This window comes from Megascapheus bottae, chromosome 27, assembly GCF_031878675.1.
Source record: "Megascapheus bottae isolate mThoBot1 chromosome 27, mThoBot2.hap1, whole genome shotgun sequence".
NCBI lineage: Eukaryota > Metazoa > Chordata > Mammalia > Rodentia > Geomyidae > Megascapheus > Megascapheus bottae.
The window spans coordinates 2,908,751-2,930,535 of NC_143535.1; the positions used below are offsets into that span (position 1 = coordinate 2,908,751).

Below are 21,785 nucleotides of genomic sequence, written 5' to 3' on the forward strand. Positions count from 1 at the left end.
ACCTTGCAATCTCTGACCCCTCAGGTCTCTGCCGGACAGCACTGAGGGACATTGGTTTAATGGTGATTTACTACATTTTTATAAAGAAAAAAATTCCTTCTGAAGTATCTCTAAGGAAAAGAACTGGCAAAATACTGCATGTGTTTCTACCACTGGGTTTCTGCATATGGGACCTGCTTCCTTTCCTATCTCTCAGGCTGGCACCTTGATCTCTGGATTTTCCCTTTCCTTGTTGCTCTCCTTCCTCCTCCTCCTCCTCCTCCTCCTCCTCCTCCTCCTCCTCCTCCTCCTGCCCCTCCATCTCATGTCTATGCAAGCTATGTCCCCAAATCAGCCAGGGAACATTTTTGCTGAGTTATTGTTTTTTTTTCTTAAAAGGATGCAAAGAAAAATCAACAAGAAATCTTTTAAATGTCAAAGCTGTGCATGTGATGGTCCAAGAAAGGTTACATTGCCTTTCCTGGAGCAGGGTGGCAGAAGGCGAGAGTCACAGAGAAACAAGAGGAAACTCAGACTTCTGGGTTCTCAAGTGAAGCCATCCCTCTGCAATGCTGAGCTCACATCTCCTGCGTGGGGCTACCAGGGGGCTGGGCATTCTATTATTCCATCTCCTCCACTTCCCATGGAGAGGGGGCATCAAGGCACCATAAGGTTGGAGTCAGTATCTACTGTGCACACAATAAGTAGCTTTGATTTATTGAATGGACCACAGAAGAATTAAGGGACTGCAACAAATCCAAAATTACACTGCAAGGGAAGAGGCGAGGGGAGGAACAGTTTGGTGGTAGTATTTGTCTTTTAGCATGCTTTGGACCCTAGGTTACATGTCCAGTACTAAAATATAAAAAACATATATATATATAAATAAAATAGTAAATATAATTAGGACCCAAGTGTCCCCGTCTTTCCTTCCTTCCTTGTCTTTCTTTTTTGATGCCTATAACTGGGACTTTAAGTCAGGGCCTGGGTGCTATCCTTTAGGGTTTCTTTCTCTCTCTCTCTCAAGGCTGACACTCTCACTAGAACCGCAGCTCCACTTCTGGTTTTTTGGTGATTAACTGGAGGTAGACTCATGGATTTTCCTGCCCAAGTTGGCTTTGAATGGAGATCCTCTGATCTCAGCCTCTTGAATAGCTGGGATTACAGGGATTAGTTACTAGCACCTGAATCTCCATGTTCTATTCTGCTTCCCCAAAACGAGCTTAAAAAAACTTCCGCCTGAGATTGAGAGCAATCAGGATACAGGCCTTGTTCCTGCTGCCACACAGGAATTCTTTTGTTTTACATTTAGCATCAACCTTAGGTGTGTTTCCCCTGGATTATGATACAGAGGCCATAGTCAAGTGACAGTGTGTTACTGTGTTCTCTCTAAAGTGGCTGCAGTGCCACTCTGGCAAACAGTGAGGCCCACAGGGCTTCCTTGTTGCCAGGCTCTGCGTGAGGCGTTGTGCGAGGGGCGTTCCTTCTCCCACGTACCACTTATCAAGTCCAGGGAGCGTTTTCGCTGTTTCACAGCGGAGCCAACTGGAGATTACATAAGTTGTTAAACATCAGTCTACCTCCAGCTAAGGTGAGTAAGCCAGGATTTAGAGCTAAGTGTGCTAGACTCCAAAACAAGTGCTTTTTGGAGAACTTGGTCCTTCCTCTAGGTTTTGACGGCTGGGCGTCTAAGGGGCCTGGTCCCACATTGTGGCTAAGGCAGATGGGCCCAGAGAAGTACAATCAGGCACCTGCCAGCTCAACACGCCAGGCTGTCCCTGGATATCACTGTGCCTTGCCTGGTGTTCTGGACTGAAACCCTCTTCTCTGGAACACTGCATCCTGCCTAGCCCATGGGGACAGAGCAGGGAAGGGCGTGGGAAGGCCTCTGGCTGCTAAGGGGCCCAGGTGGGACTGAAAGACCCCAGGGAGAGTCTAACAGGGCCAAGGAGGGCTTCATCAGATGAAGCCATAATGCAAGCCCCTTTCCAAATCAGAGATAAAGAGGGCGGGTTATTTTTAGAAAATAATTTGTGTGGGCACTGGCTGCCTGCTTCCTTCTGTGCCAATTGAGAATGTGGGTCAGGTGGAAAGCAATTACCCTCTGAGTTAACTGGAGGGCGGCATTGATTAGAGGACAAACCAGGTAAAATTCCACAGCCGACGGCGGCGTCTCTCAGGAAGGTGACTTCTGTGCAGCCCTCCGAGGGCAGCCTTACCATGTGGCTTTTCCTTGGCCCTCAGAGAGTCTGGCCAGCCTCACCTCCCTTGTTATCCTGGCTCCAGGAGATGCCAGAGCCTTCAGGAAGATCAGACTCCGTCTGCATCATCTGCCTCTGGAGAACCCCGCCATCAGACGACTGGCCACACCTCTGTTGGCAGGCCCTGCCAGCACGCACGGGCTGCCACCCCTTGACCTAATGCTGGCCCTCCCCAACCCTTTTGGAACAGGGAGCTGCCTGGGTACAGGCTGTGGGCTCCATCTCCCTTTTGAATTCAGAGAGTATAAAAGAGATAAGAAAAGTCTATGCAGCAGAGCTGGAAGGCAAAGGAGTGAAAACGTGCAACCGCGGCATGCCGCGGTTGCACGTTTTCACTGGACGCCCATGAACGCAGACTTCACAATTCACGGGTGGAGATGAGAGGGAGGGGCTGGGAGACAGTGAGGGAACACAAGACCCTGTATGGAAGGAAACAGACTTGTCACCTGACTCATGAAATTGTAATCCCTCTGGAGATCACCTTGATAATCACAATAAAATAAATTAACTTAAAAAACCCAACATTTTAAAAGTTCATGTGACACCAGGTGCTGTGGCTCACACCTGTAATCCTCAATACTCAGGAGGCAGAAATGGGAGGATTAAGGTTCAAAGCCAGCTAGGGCAGGAAAGTCTATGAGACTCTAATCTCTAACTAGCAAAAGACCTGGACATGGAGATGTGGCTCAAGTGGTAAAGCATCGCCCTTGAGTATAAAAAACAAGTGGGAACACAAGGCCCTGAGTTCAAGCCCCAGTATCCACACACACGTGCATGCATGCAGACAAATACACACACACAGGTACACAGAAAGTCCACACAAACAAACACCTCACTCATTGGGGGACAAATTAATCAGTACCTAATCCATGAGGTCAGATTGGAACACAAGTTTTCCATCTAACTAGAGTAGATCTCCATGATCCACCGAGAATCTGGGAATGCCTGACATGCAGATGATACCAAATCCCATATACTAATTCTGTACACTGTTTGTAGACTGGGTTTTTTTTTTTCTGTGATACCTAGGCATGATAAAGCTTCGTTTACAAATTAGGAACCATACCTAATAATAAAACAGAACAATGATAGCAACACATTGTCGTAAAAGTTATCTAAAACATATGAATTATCCCTGGCACTTTCCGTGTAGTATCTTTGGACTATCACTGACCTCTAGTAACCGCAGCCACTACTACTGGAAGGAAAGGGAGGGCACAGTGGACAGAGCATGGGGTCTGTTTCAGATGGAGTGCGTCCATCTTTACCGGTCAAAATACACAGGCTCTGGCTTCAGCCCTGAGACTCACTTTGCTCTACAGCTTGGACCAGACACTTTCTCTCTGTGTTTCAGAACTGCCTTCAGGACAGGCAGGACAGTGCAGCAGTAGGTCATGCTAGCCTGGGCGAGGCTGGGCTCTCAGGAGGATGTGGGCTTGGCCCTTTGTACACCGGTATCTGTGGTCCACTCGTGCTTCCTGCAGCGCCCACAACGACTGCTGGTTTTTTTTTTCATTTTTGTCTGTCCTCTTTCCTCAACTAACCTCATAAGTCTAGAGGGCAGGACTATGTCCTAAACATTCTGGACAGACTCTGGGGCAGGGCCGGCAGTGGGCACCCCTGGCTCTCGTCCTGCCCCTCTGCTCCACGACGGCAGCAGCTGCGGAGCATTTACCTCATGGTTGGCAAATCGGATGTCCCGGGAAAATATGGTGGCCACCCAGTCACAGCCCAGCTTGACGTCGATGTTCTGGGCCAGCTTCTCCAGGGTGGGCAAGTGGCTGGCTTGAAAGTGGTAGGCTAGGGTCACGTGCAGTTGCTTCTTATGGGGTTCCACGTGGACCTCTAGAAAAACAAGGAAGGAAAAGGGTTTGGATGGGGAAATTACAACACCGGTGGAGAGGCAGGGAAGCGCACAGCAAAGTGGGTTGCCTCCCAAATAACAAACATCAACTCTTTCTTTCCCTCACTGGAGTAGAATCAGGGTGTAGGTCCCCACGCCCAAATCTTGCCACCACTCGGGAGGTCAAGAGTCACGCACAGACCTGGGCACTGAGGCTCAAGGCTGAGACCTGAGAACCAGGCTGGTCAGGAGACTCTTACCTCTCTAGGGAACTACTAACACAGCCACTCGGGTGGTAGAGTGCTAGCCTTGAGCAAAAGAAGCTCGGGGACAGCGCTGCTGTCCCAGGACTGGCACAAAGCAAACAAACAGAACCCCACTCATGACTTTTCTGTAGGAGTGTGAGCTTGGCTGGAGTCAATCCCCTTGCTGGCTGTTCTTCTCAACTCCATTCCCAACCCTGCCATCCAGATAAGGATGCTGTGGCCTACGGGGAGGAGATGAGTTCATGGAGAAATAGAGAGCAGGTTTGTAGGTAGATGACGTCCCAAGGGTCCACTGCCTCCATTTGGGAATTCTTTCTCCCTCATTTCTCTAGAGGTTATTTTCAAAGTTGAAAGGTCAGACATTTCCTTCGTAATACCATCTCGGTCTGAATCATTACTCACTGCAGGAAGCTGTCCTGTACATTATAAGGCATGTAGCACACTAGGTGCCCTAAGTTATAACAACCCCGAAGGACTACTACGTGTTTCCACAGGTTCCCTGCAAGACAAAACCAGCCCGGCTGAAGCCACTGACTTAAACAGTCAGCTGCCACTGTAAGACAGCCTAAAAGCAGACCAAAGCTCTCCATGTGCAGAAAGGGCTTCTGCTTCTACTTGTACTACTTTGCTTGTGCTATACACAGGGAAGCGGTCTGTTTCCCAGGCTACAAGTTGCAACTGAAAAAAAAAAATCAGAGAATGCAAGAAATTAGGGAAGTTGTTCAAGTCACTGAGGATTAACGGCTCAAGTGGAATGAAGAGTTAGGGTCTCTTTGTCTTTGGTACTTTTCCTCTCCTCTGCACGGTGCCTCTGTGGGATATTTCTCCATGAGGCAGGATGTTTGTCTCTTGTTCACAAGGTACTGGGGTGTTTTACCTAGGTTTTCAGAACTTGCTGAATGAAAAGGATGCACACTCTTGAGTCTTCCTGGGAGAATGGCATTAAATCTACTTGGTGAAGGAATGTAAGTGTGCCATTAGTTCTAGACTACCAAAGCATAGGTTCGAGGACAAAAGACATAATGATCTGGCTTTCCACGTCAGGCAATAAAGAACTGGCCCAGCCTGATTTGTGGCACTAGCCAGGACCAGCAAGTTCCCCACATCACCACCAGGGGACGACGGCACAGGGCAGAACTGCAAGCCCTGGAATTCTAAGAGCGACTGCAGATTCTTGGAGAGGGCCAGGCTGGCCTCCCTTCCCGTGTGTGCAGAAGGCCCAGGCCTTGTCGGTCTTGTTTCACACACACTCCCAGTCCTGGCTGAGCCAGCTTTTCTGAGCTGAGGATTTGGTTTTGTGATGGCAATGTTAGCGTTGATTCCTATGAGGATCCATGAGTGGGTCTGACAGTTGCTACTTTAGAATTGGTTTTTTTTTTTTTTTTTTTTTTTTTTTAAAGAACAACAATTTCCTTAAGGTCAAAGGATAAGGACAGGAAGTCATCTGCTTCTTGGTTGTGCTGTCTGTGACATATCCAGCTCCTGTGGGGATGTCAGGTTCTGCTGAGTGGAAAACCTCAAGGCTAGTCTCCAGGAGAGGAGGGGTGCCTGACTGGAAGCTTGCCCCCAACATTCATGTCTTTTCATCTCTGGCCCTTCACGGAATGAGGGGTTGGCAAGCTGTGGACCCCAGCATGGCTCTGACCTATGCAGCCTGACACCTGCACGCTCTCCTCTACCACTGGCTCCTGTCATGATGTCCTCCCTTCCCAATGGCTTTGGAGCCTTTGACCATGGACACCTATCTGGGGACTGGAACCATGAGCCACAATCACCCTTTCTCCCTGCTGGGCGCCGGTGACTCATGGCTGTCATCCTAGCTTCTCGGGAGCATGAGATCCGAAGACTATGGTTTGAAGCCAGCCAGGGCAGAAAAGTCCCCAGGAGATTCGAATCTCCAATGAACCACTCAAACACCAGAAGTGGCTCAAAGTGACAGAGTGCTAGCCTTGAGCAGAAGAGCTCAGGGACAGCGCCCAGGCCCTAAGTCCAAGCCCCATGACCGACAAAAAACCCAAAGCCAAACTGAAAACTCCTTTCCCTTAGAAGCTGACGATCTCAGCTTACGTATCGACCCGTTTCTTGTCCCTCCACTCCCCGGTGCGACCGTCCCCACAGCACGCTGTGTGCGCTCACCTGTTTTGGATGCGGCCTCGGCTGCGAAGTCGGCAGCGAATTTCTTGAGGACCTCGGCACTGTCTTCCTTCACAAAGAGGCCGATGAAGTTGGAGGAGGTGTACAGCTCCAGCGGCAGCGGGGCCGAGAACTTGCTCTTCCAGCGACTGACCGTGGCCTGCAGCGCTTCCCCGAGTGCGTCCACCTTGCTGTCCTCACACTGGGGATGGGGTGGGGAGTGGGCTTCATCAGAGGCCTGCGGACAGAGCGGCCTGCCGCCCCTGCGTGGGCACCCCCCTACCCGGGGGGCTCCAGACCAATCACAAAGTGTTTCACCATCACTCCTGTCTGCTTGGCTGCAGAAGAACTTTTGGTTCCCCATCAAACCCACTGTCCTAGCACTGCGGAGCCCTCTGGACCCCAAACAGGAAGCAAGAATGAGAGCTAGGGTGGAAGAGGTGCTGGACAAAGGATGGAAAATTTCCCGTAGGCGGAGTAAATTCAAGAGTGACTGCCATTAAGTAAGGAGGTGGCGGCTGTGTGAGCATGGCTACGAATGCCTATTTCAGTGATGGAGCCTTTGTCCAGCGTGCGTGAGGCTCTTGGATACACAGCCCGGAAATAAAAGACTAAACGAGCAGTGTTCACATGGTAAATGATAAATACGAGAGTTGATGCATGGATTGCTTAGTTTGATTTAACAATGCCACAGTCAACATACATGTCCAGCCACCACACTATACCGCATAAATATATACCATTTTTCTGCCAATTAAAAAATGTAAGTCAGACACTGATGGCTCACATTTAGAACCCTAACTACCCAGGAGTCTGAGATCAGAGGATCGTGCTTGCCTCCAGCCCTGGGAAAACAAATCTGAGACTTATCTCCAATGAACCAAAAAAGCCAGACAGAGAGATGGAGTCCAGCCTCCAAGCAAGAGGGGGAGGATCTGAGTTCAAGTCCCAGAACTGGTACAGGGAAAGAAGTAAAAGTTTTCCTTGCTTATAGAAAGAAAAACGAGAAGGGGAAGAAGGAGGAGGAGGTGGGAGAGGGAGAGGAAGAGGAAGTGGAGGAGAGAACAGGAGGGTGAACATGGCAGGGTAAATTACCGCGCTCTCAGCGGCCCTGCGTCATCTCTGCCTCTCCCGTTCCCTAGATGGTGGGTGTTGTCTCTGCTCCCACCTCTGCCAGCCTGGAGAAGAACCAGCTCTGGAGCTGTGAGCTCACCTCCTACCCTGGGCGAGCTCTCGGGGAGAAGGACTATCTCTAACTGTGGGATGAGTAAGAGGAAGTGAAAATCACTGCAATTTGCCAAGTGAATGGCAGAGGAGAAGGTATTAGGGACATTTTTTTTTTTGGTTTTAACCTGAGAGTATCTGGGGGGAGGAGGGAGCAAAATGTTTTAATGGTTCTAAAATGCTTCTGTTCTACCTGGTTTTGAATCTCAGCAGATATGTCGACTTTTCTCTGTCAGCCTGGATTGTTGCAGTGGGTGGCAGGGGCTTAGGGTATCATAGGGAGGGAGATTGAAGATTTCATGTGGTGGCTGGTGAGAGCCATGGACCAGGAGCTGTGGCAGATGAAAGCTACCTCTGCTGTGTCCAGGAAGATCGAGGACCTTGTAGGCAGCTCAAGCCTGCATGGCCTTCTCCGTCTACAGAACACATTTCTTGTTCTCCCAGCTCCAGCCCTCTCCCTCTGTGTTGTGGAAGTGGGGAGGACAGGCACGAATAACCTGCTAAAGCACTGTGCGGCCCGGGGGCCCTCGTGGTGCCCAGTGTCTGGGAGCAGGGGAGTTGGGGCTCCTCTGACCCCCCAGGAAAACTGCCTAGCAGCAGAAGTCCCTGAATACTGCCGTGGCTGTGAAGCGGCCCCCACTCCCACTCCAGCCCCCGGGGTGGGCCGGGACATGGAGAGCAGGGCGGTGGTGGCCAGGCTTGCAGCTCACCATGAAGAACTGGCACAGGGTGATGTGTGGGAAGATGTTGTGAGCCTTGTTCTTCCCGCAGATCTGCTTCGACTGTTGCCAGAAGTCCGAGAGCTTCTGTGCCAAGGGGCCTGTGGGGCGAAGGTAGAGGACGTACTCCCGCGGCAGAGGGTCGTCCAGAAAGGGGTCCCCAACGTGGGAGAACAGCCTGCAAGACAGACACAGGCCGGGAGTCCACCCTGAGGGCTGTGCAGGAGGAAGGATGGTGACCACAAAGCCACACCTGGAAGCACAGGGCACCCTTTCCAGTCAGCGCTCAGAAGAGCAGCGGCTCTCCTCCTGGTCACCCTGTGCCCTCTTCCCCAGGAAGAATTCTTGGGCTAAGCTGGGCACTGGTGGCTCATGCCTGCCAACCTAGCTACTCAGGAGGCTGAGATCTGAAGATCTCAGGTCAAAGCCAGCCGGGACAGACGAACCCACCAGACTCTTATCTTTAATTAATCGGCAAAAAAGCTAGAAGTGGAGGTGTGGCTCAAGGTTTGGTCCTGGGTCTCTCCAGAAGATACACGGAATTACAAGGTGGTCACATGTGGGGTATTCTCAAGGGATGCCATCCTGGGTGGTGACAGATCAGCATCAGAGGATCTATACTGGGAAGACTTGAAAGGGCTTTCCTTTTTTTTTTTTTTTTTTTGGTCAGTCATGGGGCTTGAACTCAGGGCCTGGGCCCTGTTCCTGAGTTCTTCTGTTCATGGGGCTTGAACTTGGGGCCTGGGCGCTGTTCCTGAGCTCTTCTGTTCAAGGCTATCGCTCTACCACCTGGAGCCACAGAGCCCTATCTGGTGGTTTCTGGAGGTTAAGTGGAGATAAGATGTCTTATGGACTTTCCTGGCCAGGCTGGCTTTGAACCTGGATCCTCAGATCTCAGCCTCTTGATGAGCCACCGGTGCTAGCTCGGAATGTCTGTAAACAGTTCCAGTGAGAAGCACCTGCTGGGGCCCAGGCAGAGGAGGCAGTGGACTTGATAAATGGGCTGTCATCCAGCTGGGGGCTCTCCTCCCCTCTGAAGGGTCTATTAGCAGAGAAGACGCACCAAAGCACGCAGAATAATTACATGCTATTTTCCCCACTTATTTATTTCATACCAACCAGTCACATGCCGCCTGCACACTTCTTCCTCCCGTCGATGCCAAGGCTTTTTGTCTAGAAGGAGAAATCAAATATCTATTGTTAGTATTTTTAGACTCCTCTCAGCTTTCCACACGGCAGCGACAAGGCTGGGGTGTGCAGACAATGTGCTCTGTCGAGGGGCGGGGACGGGGGGCGGGGGCACCTGCAGCGGGCTGGGACTGGGACTGGGGCTGGGGGCCGGGGTCACACCTAGACACAGGCAAGTCAGGACTTGTCAGTAATTCCCATGGAATCAGCAATAGATTTGCCTGCAGCCTCACAGCCCATGAGCTCTATTTTCAGTCGTTTCCACATTACGGTTTTATTTCTGCTTCTCTCAAAGTTATCACATCTCAGTTTTTATTTCCTCCCTTGCCACCCACTAGTTTTCGCTGACCCAGATCCCCTCCAGAGAGGCTCTTGTTGGCAGCATGGGAAGCACTGGTGGGTGGTCCGGAGGGCCATAAAGACACAGGGCCACAGGGCTACAAGGACACCTGGGTTTGGATAGATTCACTGACCGGCCTCTCTTGTCTCTCTCCAACCACGACCACCATAGCACCAGATTGGATCTGTCACCTCTGATCTTCTACGGGCATCTGGGGTGCACGTGGGGCTGCCTTAGAGTGTGGGTGGGGCATGGCAGCCAGACTCACTTGTAGGACCCACTCAAAGCTTGGCCGGTGGGAGAGGTCAGGAGCTGCCAGATGCTGACGGCAGCGTAGTGCAATCGGGGGTGGGGTGGGGTGGCGGGGGTGTCAGCGACTGTGTGCAGCCCTCGGGGAGATTCCAGTCAGTTGGCACAGACCTAGTTTTTCGCTTAATTATTCACATGGCAATTGCAATGGAGGAAGAGCACAGAAAGGCTTTCAGGGTTTTGCTGGCTGGCTGGAGATAAGAGTTTCCCAGATGAATCTATCCAGGGTGGCTTTGAACTGTGATCCTCAGCTCTCAGCCTCGAGTAGCTAACATTGAGTAGTCACTGGCGCCATGCAACCTTATTCTTTTTTGAGGGTGGGTGGGGGGAGAAACGTACCCACAAAAGCCCAGCTGTAGTGACCTGTTAAAGGTTAGACTCTTCAAGGGGTTGAATTCACCAGAAAAAAAAAAGCCATTGTTTCAAAAGGGACAACTCACTGGTGGTCAGACATGTGCTGTGTGCATAAAGCATTGGATTCCTTTTACCTCGCACCCTTCCCCCAGGGCCCATGAAATATATCTGACTCAAATTTAATTTGCTTCTTCTGAGAAGCTATGAGAATGCAAGATCTCATTAAGTTATGGTCTCCATAACTCAAAAGACACCTTTCGGAGAGGGTTTGAAGAAAAAAAAATAATTGAGAAAGAAAGATAATTAAAGATTTGAGTATTATAAGACCGTGATAAAAGGTTAGGGAAAACTAAGTTCTTTCTAAAGAAGATATGTCTGAGAGGGTTTTAATTTTGAGGCTAATTATTGTATTCGACGTGTCTTTTTAGTGAGAGTCACTGAACTGAACTAAGCGTTGGCTATAACAGAAAGGACTCAAGTTAGTTACTAGAAAGAACTTTGTGCAAATGATAGAATACACACACACACACACACACACACACACACACACACACACACACACACACACATCCATATGTAATTTCTAGAAAGTACTTCTGCATCTAAACGAGGGGAGTGAACTTGGCAAGGCTCGAGTTGTCAGGAAGACGAAAGGCTTCCCCCTCCCTGAAGCCCTGGCATGTGTGCCACTCCTCCCCGTCACCCACCACCACACCGGCCACAATTTGGGTTGTGCTTGTTCCCAGAACTCTGCCCACAGAACAGACGGAACATAGCAAATGGTCCTAGGAGTCTCCCCAGCTCCATGCCATGGAAGAGAGATGGCTTGCACGGAGCTCCACTTTGGTGGCACGGCCCATCCCCCTGGGCACCTGTGGCCTCAGGTGTGACCCAGAGCTGGGTCAAGGGCAGAGACCTGGAGCAGTGCCTGCCAGCCTTGGCACCATGACAGGAGGATGCAGCCAGGGATGTGCCTGTTGGCTCAGGACCAGGGTCAAGAGCGAATGGTGGGGAACACATTCCAGCTCTGTTAAGCCGGGGTTCCAGCTGGTGCTGTAAGAAGAACCAAGCAGCCAACTAAATTGAGAGTGGCAGAGGGTTGATGTACACACACACACACACACACACACACACACACACACACACACACACACACCAGTGCTGCTGCTACGTGATGGACACCCGAGCTCATTTCTTGGTGGCCTCATGGCTCATATGCCCAGAATGTTCTTCCACATATCTCACAGTGGCCCTCATACCCAGGCAGCTGGCATCCTTTCCTCGACCTGCTCAGGCTGGCTCCTCTTTCTTCCATCGTAACACAATTCCTTCTATCACTGCCATTCCAGCTAACTGGTCTCACCGAGGCCAGTAAATCAGCCTTGCTAAAAGCCTGGGCGGTGTGGTTGTTATCTCCAAGACCGCAGCCCTCACCACCCTGGGAGGCCATGCAAGGCAGGAGAAAGGTCTGTCAATCCCACTAGAATGGCCCCACTATTTCCTTCTGAGGAAATGAACCTAATGGAGAAAGATATATTGATCCTCAAGGTCTCGTTGCAGAGCCAGGCTCCTGGCGGCCAAGCCTTTCAGTTGGCCAGAGTTAATGGCCTCTGCTTGCAGCCACGTGGCCTGTGTGAGAGCTGTTCATCTAACAGTCGAGTGGGGTGGCAGGCTTGTCTGGCCACACTCCTGTCCCCAACGCCAGTCAGCAGGAAGGAGAATGCACCCTGCTCTTTAACAAAGCTCATCACTAAGAATCCTTTCTAACCCAGACAGGACCTCGTAAGCCACCTCACCCCGTGTGCGGTGGGGATGGGGGTAGTAGGAAATGTACTTTAGGTTTTCTGACAGTTACGTGTCAGGCGCAGTAGTCCTTACAGGGTGCTTTGTTTTGTTCTTGCTGTAACGGGGCTGAAGCTGGCTCTGGTGCAGCAGTTTGCAATTGGGAAATCACCCATGGGCGGCAACGGAAGAGAACACGCCTCTCTAGCATCTGCAATGCCTTTTCTCCCTCCAGACCAATGAATTCCTTTCCTTTTTGTTCCTTCCTTCATTTATGTAGGCACAGGTGGGAGTGTGTGTAATGGAAAAAAAAATAGTTTTTCTACATTGATTCTAGAAGTGCCCGTACTGGGGCTCAAACTCAGAACCTGGGTGCTGTCCCTGAGCGTGGTTTTGCTCTAGGCTAGCTCAGATCATGATCCTGTAGGGCACTGTAAATGGTCAGGAGTCAAGGCCTCAGGTGTCCTTCAGGGCTGGAAGCCCCCCTCCCAAGTGCGTCCCGGGGTGTCAGAGGTGGAGGAGGCTGGGTGGGTGCCAGGGGAGAGCAGGGCACTAAGCAGGCAGAGACTGGCCTCCCGCAGGAAAGGGATGGTGCTTGCTGGAGCGACACCAGCCCTGGGCAAGTACCGACAGTGGACTGTGTGGACACCAACAGACACTGACGGCTGCACAGCGCTCTCATGGGTGTGGAGTGAGAAAGGGAAGAATGAGATATCCGGATTGACACAGCCAGCCGTGCCTCAGTGGAGCAAAGCTGCCCCTCCTTGTACCCAGGTCTGAAGTTTGTCCGGATCAAGAAGTAGAAGGGCTGGGAGGGGCAGCAGTTTAACATTCCCTATAGCAAATGACGAGAAGGAATGACAGCCAAGGGAGAGACCAGCCCCTCCTCCCTCCATGCCACTCACTCCACGAGGGGAGGGGGGACGGGAGGCGATGAATGTGAGGAGTCAGTTGAGGTTGCAGATGACAAAAGACTAATTTCTTTTCCAATCCGTTCCTGCCCCCTCCCTGTCTAAGCCACTAAGTGGAATCAACTATAAATAACTCCAGCAGGGGCCCCTGAAATGACTGTACCCGAGCCCCGGGGGAGCTCTGCCTGCCTCGGCCTCAGTGGAGAGGGAGGAAGGCACCCAGAGCAGAGGAGCCCGCGTGGAGTCTTAGCACATGTCTGGGGCTGACATTCCCAGAGCTGACGAGGTGCTGTGCCAAACGCTCCCCACGTAACCAGTCTCACCACGACCCCCCTTCTGCCCTCGGGAGAAGACGCACATGTTCTCACTGAATGGTGCGGAAAGTGAGGCTTAGGGGCTGCTGTCCTAAGACTGTTGGGGGATCATTCAGACAAATAGGGGGGACACCATGATCAAAGAGCATTCACTGCCACCTGACACTCTGGTGAAGATCTGAAGCACTTTCAGACCAAGCCACCCCCCCACCCCAGCCCTACCAAAGAGAGTGGTGTCACTGAGTAAATCAACCCTGCTCTGCCATTCACTGATTCCAAGAGGCACCAAACCGTGGGCCAAGCAGACCCGTAGGGGGCGCTGTGGTAACTCTGCCTCTGGCATTCACGCCGCGGCAGGTAACTTCACTTCTCTCCTGTAGAATATGGGGGGGAGGGGGTAGATGTCACTTCTGTGATTCCATCGGATCCACATGCAAAAACTCTACAGTTGCTCGCTCCGCCGATGGCCTTCAGGCAGCGGGAGGCTGTGGGGAGCCACATGGAAGACTCGCGGTGCCCTCGAGGATTTCAGAGTGGTTTCTAGCCAACATCCAGTAACTGGCTGAAGGCCTCAGCCAGACTCAAAGCCTGAGCAGTGTGGAAGTGGAACCCTGTACATCTTCCGGGCGCAGGCACGGGAAGGGCTGGTGTTTGGTAACCCACACCGTGTGAGACACCAACAGGGGTTCCCCTAAACCAGAGCCAGGCTCCCGGCCTGCACAAACTCAAATAACAAGTGTGTGTGGCAGGGAGGGAGGGGAGTGCTTGTTGTGAGCCCTGTTTCTAGTGCTAAGTAGTAGAAAATAAACATACCCAACCTTTCAACAAAGGAAGAAAGAGGCCGTAAGAGAATACGGACTTCTTGGTGGGTATGAATGGCCCTCAGGGGAGCTAGGCATTTAATGCGGGGGGTAGAAAGCCCCACACTGGAGAAAGCCCCACACTGGAGAAAGCCCCACACTGGAAGCAACTGGGCAGATTCCTTTACTTTTGTCTCCTTCTCGTCACTTAGGGCATTCTAGGTCAAGAGGTACAGCTTGGTGCTGGAAGAGGAAGGAGTGGAGTGGTGAGGACAGGGACTTCAGACTCTCACAGACCTGTCCTTGCTAGCCTCAGTCCCCCTCTCGGAATGTAGTAGGGTGCCACTGACTCAGACAGGATCCTTCAGCCCCCCCCAACCCATTCCCCCACGGATTGCCTCCTCGAATCCTTTCCACCCACCCACCTACCCACTCACTCACTCACTCACCCACTCAGGTTATTGCTGCTTTCCATCCTCCTGAATGGAATCCTTTGGCAAAATGGTTCTTGGGAAAGCGTCCACTGGACAGCTGAAGTCCCAGGAAATTCCACCCCCAAACCCACTACAACCCAAGGTCAGGGATGGCGGCTTTCCCTTCCATAGGGATACTTGGTATGTACCAAGAGACCATACCACGTAGGAAGTGGACAGGCCTCCAGAGGCTCCTGGCAGCCATGGGTGCCTACGCTCTACCTTGCCCTTTCTTCTGGGCCTCAGCTCCGGGGTCAGGGTCCTGGGGGCCTTGTGCTCTGGGATGTACCCTCCCAGGTTGCAGCCCTCAGAGGGTCCTGAGGAAGAGTGGGTGAGCTCCCTTCTGATGGATTAGAGCCCCCCACATTGCAACTCCTCTCCCAGTACCCTAGGAGGGCAGGAGGGAGGGACTAGGTGGCAATTAGAAACCTTAATTATAGAGAGAGCAAATAGAGCCTGTCTGTCTCATCCCACATAGCCTGGGTTACCTAGATTTAGCAGATAGGAACTGTCTCCATTCAGGCTCCCTTGATAAAGGACCACAGACCAAGGTGGCTTAGTCACAGCAGGAATTTCTCCCTGCAGTTTCAGAGCCTGGGGGAGAGAAGAGGGAGCAGCATGTCAAGGCTGGCGTGGGCCCCTGCCCCGTGGCAGCCTGCTGCGTCTCCTAATGTCTGGACACAGAGGGAAGAGGACAAGACAGTCCTCTTAAGTATCTCTTTACCCTCCTGCTTCCTCCTCACCCCCAGAGCTGGCCGGGGGTCACACCCAGGTCTTTGCACATCCTGGGGGAGTGCTCTACCACCGCTATATGCCCCCAGCTTCCAATGCACTTATTCATTGGGGAGCCTAATAGCTCCCCAAAGGGAAATACTAAGTCCACAGCATCCACAAAAGTCCAGGATAGCATGGAACATGCCGTATGTGTGTGTGTGTGTGTGTGTGTGTGTGTGTGTGTGTGTGTGTGTGTGTGTGTGTACCTGTCTGTGCAGGCAGGGATGTAGGGAAAGACACAGTCTGATTTTAACACCTGATAATGGCATCTATGCTGTGATAAGATACACACAATTTCAGGCCCCAGAGCCCAGATCCCTGAGTCCAATCTCACCCGACCCTGAAGGCCAAAGATATCACAGGGTCCACAGCCGGTTCTCTAACACCTTGGTGCACGTTCTTTGTGCACGAATGTGGTCCCTGCCTGTCTCTGTTGGCCGCTATTGCTTGATGTCCCAGGCTCTATTACAGTGCTGCTCCCTGAGTGCTTCCACCTCTTCTCAGATAACCCTGTCCAGCTGGGCCCTCCCACCCCGGGGCCAACGTCCTCCTCTGACTTCCTCTGCCCCAGCCCCTACCATAGCCTTGGACAGCAGCTAGAGCCACCTGGACTGGAAAGGGACACAGGGCTCTTTCTGTGGGATTTAGGGCAGGACACGGGGAAAGTGTGGGGAGCACAGGGGAGGAGGTAGTTTGAGGTTAAGGAAACAGGACACCTTCCTTGGAGGAGGGGGAAGGAGAGTGAAGGCAGCACCCAGAAAAACACAAGGTGGTCAGGAATGGAGGGGCCTCAAGAGGCATGTGAGCCCCTCTCATTTCCTGCCACCCTGGAGGCAGCCTGGCGGGGCTGTGGGGTGAATGGTAAAGAGGAGGAAGCAGGCAGGGGAGGGGCAGGAGAATGAGAGAGGAGGGGAGTGGGGGAGGCTTCAGTTTACTATGCTCGGGACTCCAGGCTAGCCAGGGCTCTCATTACAGAGAAGAGTGGGCCCATGTTTCTGGAGGACAAGAGGACATGACTCAGCTCGAGGTGGCTCTGCGTGGGCTCAAGGCCAGCCGCTCTGGAGGATTTGCTGCACACTCATTCTTACTGCTGCATTCACGAATGCAGCAGTATGAATGTGCCAGCAGAGTGCCCCGTGCCTCCAACATCACTGCTGGCCCAAACTGCCCAGGATGGCCGGGGCCCGGGGCCCAGAGGAGCGGACAGCTGCAGGGTCTGGTGGTGAGATAGGTCCAAGAAGCAGGAAGCCCATGGTCAGACTACCAGAGGGACTACCAACGGGTGACCCCAACGCCACCGGGTCCTTCCTAAGTCATGAGATTCTTTTTTAGGAGTACATCCTAATTTCCTCCCTCCCTTTCTTCTCTCCCTCCTGTCACTCTCTGCCTAGTCTTAAAAAATGGTGGGTCCCTAAGGCTGCCTTGAGGAAGTGGACTTCTCTCCCCAGTTGGGAGAACAGCCACAAGTCATTTCCTCTCCTTACTTCCTCCTGGCAGCAGGACTTCCGCACAGGGGGGAGGGGGGGAGGGGGATGGGGCGTGGCACACAGGAGCCAGGGCCGGGCCTTCCCCTGCCCGCTGGGGAATGGAGGCTGGGAGCTCCCACTCCTGAGAGCTGTGGGCCACAGACGCAGAAGGGAGAATTCAGAAATCTGACTTCTCCATTGTCCCAGAGCAGGGAATTGAGGCAGCCAGAAGGAAAATGTCATCTTGGGGACAGCAGTGAGTCAGCGCAGTTGGCCTGAGACCCTGCAGGTCTTGCAGAAGGGCCCCTCCCACCACTGGGCCCGGGATCTCTTCCTGGCCCCTCCACCGGCTTCTGGGCAGCCTGGCTGAGTGGTCTTGGTGAGGCTGCCAGTGCCAGGGCATCACCAAGTGGCAGCTGCCTTGGGCGAGCTGCCCAACCTTCCCTAGAAGACACACGAAGGCTCTCACACACTCAGGGCCCCTCTGGTTCCAGCAGCCCACAAGCCTGCATGCATGTCCAAAGCCCATCCTCCTCCCCTTCCATCCACCGGGAGGAGGAAGTGAGGCGGTTGTCTCTTTAGCCTTGGACTGAGATAAACGGCCATGAAGACTGGCCTGCAGGGAGGGAGGAGGGAGGGGTCAGGGAGGACCCCCCCCACACAGTGGGAGCACAGGCCAGGGTCCTATTCCCAGTCGCAGTGCCTGGTAAAGCAGCCACCCCTCAAACTCCATCCCCTCTAGGGAGAGGGGCAGCCTGTAGCCTCAGCCTGTGCCCCAGGTGGAAGGGATAGTCTGCTTTCTTCACACACACAGCCCCGCCCAGCCACAGCCCGGAGCTCCCAGCTGGAATGCAGGCTGCCTGCCATTTCTCAGGACGCTCCGGGGAGCCCCACTAAAATCTACAGAAAGTGACATGGCCCCATACTTCAAATCATCTTTAAATTACGGTTATATGGTATTATTGGGAGCAATATAATTTTTCATGTTTTTTGGGGGGGAGGGGGAATAACAGTAATAGTAATAGTCAATCCTTATGTATTTCCTTGTCTTCTTTTCTCCCTCTCCCTCTTACTTCCTCTCCCCTCCTACCTCCCCTCTCTCCCCTTCTTCAGTGCACGCCAATATGGTATTGGGGCTTGAACGCAGGGTCTGAGTGCTGTGCCTTAGCTTATTCACTCAAGGCTGGTATTTCACTACTTGTCTCCCAGCCCCCCCTTAACTGGAGAAAAGTCTTACAGAGTTTCCTGCCTTGGCTGGCTGTGAACCTTGTTCCCCAGACTTCAGCCCCTTGAGCAGCTACGCTTACAGGCATGAGTCACCAGCACCTGGCTTACATGTATGTTTAATTTAGGAAGGTGGCTCCTGTTGTAGCAATTGGTATCACCCTGGTGGAGACCTCTGAGACTGGGTGAAGCTTCGTGCTTGCCAGCCTGCACAACCCCTGAGTCTGACTCCCCAGACAGCAAAACAAATGACAAAAGAAACCTCTCTGGGACCCTCTATTCCTCCAAAGGCCTCTCCTGCTGGAGAAGGAGGGGCTGCGGTCTAAAATGAGGTGCAGCCATGACGGGTGTGAGAGGGCATCAGTGCCTTGCATTGTGGACCATGGAGGGAGAAGAGCTTCAGCTCCACCCTCAGCAGCAGCCTGGGTGCGCGGCCAGCCTCTATCCTCCTGAATGCCATCTTCCTGGAAGCACCAGTGTGCCAGCTCTGGCCAAGCATAAACAGATCACCCAACCAAAACACCAAATTAGCAGGCAGCGGGTGCCAGGAGGGGGCCCCACGCAGGGCCACAAGCTTCTCCAGACCATCCACAACTGGTCCCAGGCAGCCCCGAGTCCCGTGAGGTCAGATGCTGGTGGCTCAGGAGGGCATGAGAGGCTGGGCACCACCCACTGCTTTGGAGTTCCCGGGTCAGGGGAAAGCGTTGCCCAGTCCGGGGATAGATGGACACCCTCGGTGTGAGACAGATGGATCTCGAGTGGGAGGACCTAGCTGTTGACCTTGAGTGTGATATATCATCTAGCTTATTGGGCTATGAGCAGGTGAGTCCTGCTGGGCTCTGCTCTCTGCTGGGCTCTGCTCTCTGCTGGGCTCTGCTCTCTGCTGGGCTCTGCTCTCTGCTGGGCTCTGCTCTCTGCTGGGCTCTGCTCTCTGCTGGGCTCTGCTCTGGGCCCAGTCCTGATAGGGATGTTGAGCTTTTCTGTCCAGCTAACCAGGGTCAGACAGTGCTGTGAACCCTCGCTTCATCTCACTGGCCAGGCAGTGATGCTAACTCAACTCCAGCTCCATCACCCCACCATCAGTGTTCAGGTACTATCCCCAGTGACCCAGGCAAACATTCGACTTTCACTTCCTCCCCAGCCCCCTAGGAGATGAAAGCAGGATTTACAGCGGTCTGTTTCTCTAACCTTCACAGGGGCATGGGTCATAGAAGGCGAGTTTCTGAGTTGTGCTGGAAGAGCCTGGGGACTGTGTGTTCAAGTGACTTGACCTCAGCTGCCCAGGAATGACAGAGCAAGCGCTTAGATGAGGATCCGGAAATGCAAGCCACTAGGGTCACCTTCCTGAAGCTCTGCTGAGGGAGAACATTCTAGAAATGCAGAAGTAGGCAATGTGCGCCAGTGGCTTTCACCAGCATTGAGATTCTCTCATTTCCAATCCTCTCGCAATACTCCTTGGGGAAGAAGCCTGTAGCTGGATGGGTGAGTTTGGTCCTTACTCATTCATCAAGTTCCCTTAGCGCATGTGGCTGGCCAGGTACAGGCCTGTGCAGCTTCAGGGTTTTAGACTGGAAGCACACCGCCATTCCATGGGCGCAGACAGGGTACATGGTACCTTTGTCAATGACACATACTAGCCTGAGTAATATGCCAGAGGAAAGGAGAAAGGCAGGTACCTTCACTGGCCACCCCACCTCTGGGAAGGGCAGACAACTTCTTTCGTGAAGACAGTCTTAGAGTGACAGGCGTGCACTAACAAATACGCATGCGGTGGGATGGTGGAACAAGCTTGGAGCATGCCCCTGCTGTGTACCATCAGCTGAAGCAGGTCACACAGCAAGAGTGAAGTTAGCCTGGGTTACAGAGTGAAGCCCTGTCCTTTCTCATCTCCCAAAGAATGTAGAATAGTAATGATTAGCTCCTCAGCTATGCGAGTTAAAAGCCAATGGAATGGAGTAGCCAAACCCACAGAAATTGCCAGGTACCAGTGGCTCACACCTTGCCATCCTAGCTATTCAAGAGGCTGGGGGGTCACGAAAGTCTGCCACTTTTATCTCTGACCAGCCAGCAAAAATCTGGAGGTGGAGCTGTGGCTCAAGTGGTAATGTGCCAGCTTTGATGGAAAATGCTAAAGGATAGCCGGGCATCGGTGGCTCACACCGGTAATCCTAGCTACTTAGATCCAAGATCTGAGGATCTTGGTTCAAAGCCAGATTGGGCAAAGCCCAAGAGACTCTTATCTCCAATTAGCTACCAGATAACTGGAAGTGGTGCTGTGGCTCAAAGTGGTAGAGCACTAGCTTTGAGCTGAAGAACTCAGGGACAGTGACCAGACCTTCCCCCCTCAAAATAATAATAACAAAAAGAAAGAAGTAAAAGAAAAAGCTAAAGGATAGGTCCTAGGCCCCAAGTTCAACTCTAGAATTGGCACGTGTGCGCACACATGCATATGCACACACACACACACACACACACACACACACACACTTGCAATCCGTGGATCTGGATTTGAATATCGTTCCACTGTTCAGCTCCCCCTGGTTTCCCACGTGACAGTGACGGTAGAGGGAGGGTAATGTGCAGTGCTATTTGGAGGTTTGACTGACACAGCAACCCGGATCCAGGCACGTGGGCATTCAATTGAGTTGCCCTGATAATGTACTAGATGTACAATGTGCAGCACAATGGTAAATGCAAACAGTTGTGATTTTTCTGGGCTTTGGGCAAATAAGGGTTGCCAATATGCAGAGTATTTTGCATATATCAAATGCATAATAATTATCCGCCACACAGATAATTATGGCATGCATAGAAGCAGTTCCACTGTGGAATTCAGCTCGGAGATTAGTATCATTTGCAATAACTACATTCCAGTCTGCCAGCCCTACAAATTAGACCCCAACTAAAGAGCGACACGCAGGCTGTGATCCAGCTGCGTCTCAGAGGAGGAACTTTGATGACAGCACAAAGCCACCAGGGACTGCAGCTAAGTACTTCCGCATGTTAGCCGACAGCTCTTCCTCTCCCTGTGCCAATAATCTCACTGCCATGTGTGGTCTGGGTGTGCACATATGCCCTGGGTGTGACCTGGGCAGGACACACTGAGGCCAGGAGAACACACAGCCATCCTCCGTCACAGTCACAGAGACATCATGTATGTGAAAGCATCCATCCACACTGGAGGGCCCTCCTTCTCTCTCTCTCCCTCCCTCTGTCCGTCCCTCCCTCCATCCCTCCCTCCTTCCCTCCCTTCCATATCCTTGCTTCCTCTCTGACAGTCAAGGGACTGTGGTTAGCCAGCAATGAACACAACTAGCATTTATGAAGAAGCTAGGGGCCAGGACATGGTGCAGAGGAGGGCGCAGAAATTATAGTCAGGGCCGAGCAGGCCTTAAACTTGGCCTTGTATCACTGTGATCCTTAGA

The 21,785-nt window shown here is 52.4% G+C and overlaps 1 protein-coding gene across 1 annotated transcript in view; it reads right to left on the reverse strand.

The window, feature by feature from the left end:
- The window catches only part of Ubash3b (ubiquitin associated and SH3 domain containing B), a 68,774-nt gene that overhangs the window by 11,823 nt on the left and 35,166 nt on the right, over positions 1 to 21,785 (reverse strand). Inside the window, exons 2-5 of the mRNA XM_090319296.1 lie at positions 9,545 to 9,598; positions 8,417 to 8,603; positions 6,486 to 6,684; positions 3,916 to 4,085 (exon numbers count right to left, since the gene is read on the reverse strand). Of these exons, the coding sequence (XP_090175422.1) occupies positions 3,916 to 4,085; positions 6,486 to 6,684; positions 8,417 to 8,603; positions 9,545 to 9,598 (610 nt within the window). The remainder of the gene's footprint in view (positions 1 to 3,915; positions 4,086 to 6,485; positions 6,685 to 8,416; positions 8,604 to 9,544; positions 9,599 to 21,785) is intronic.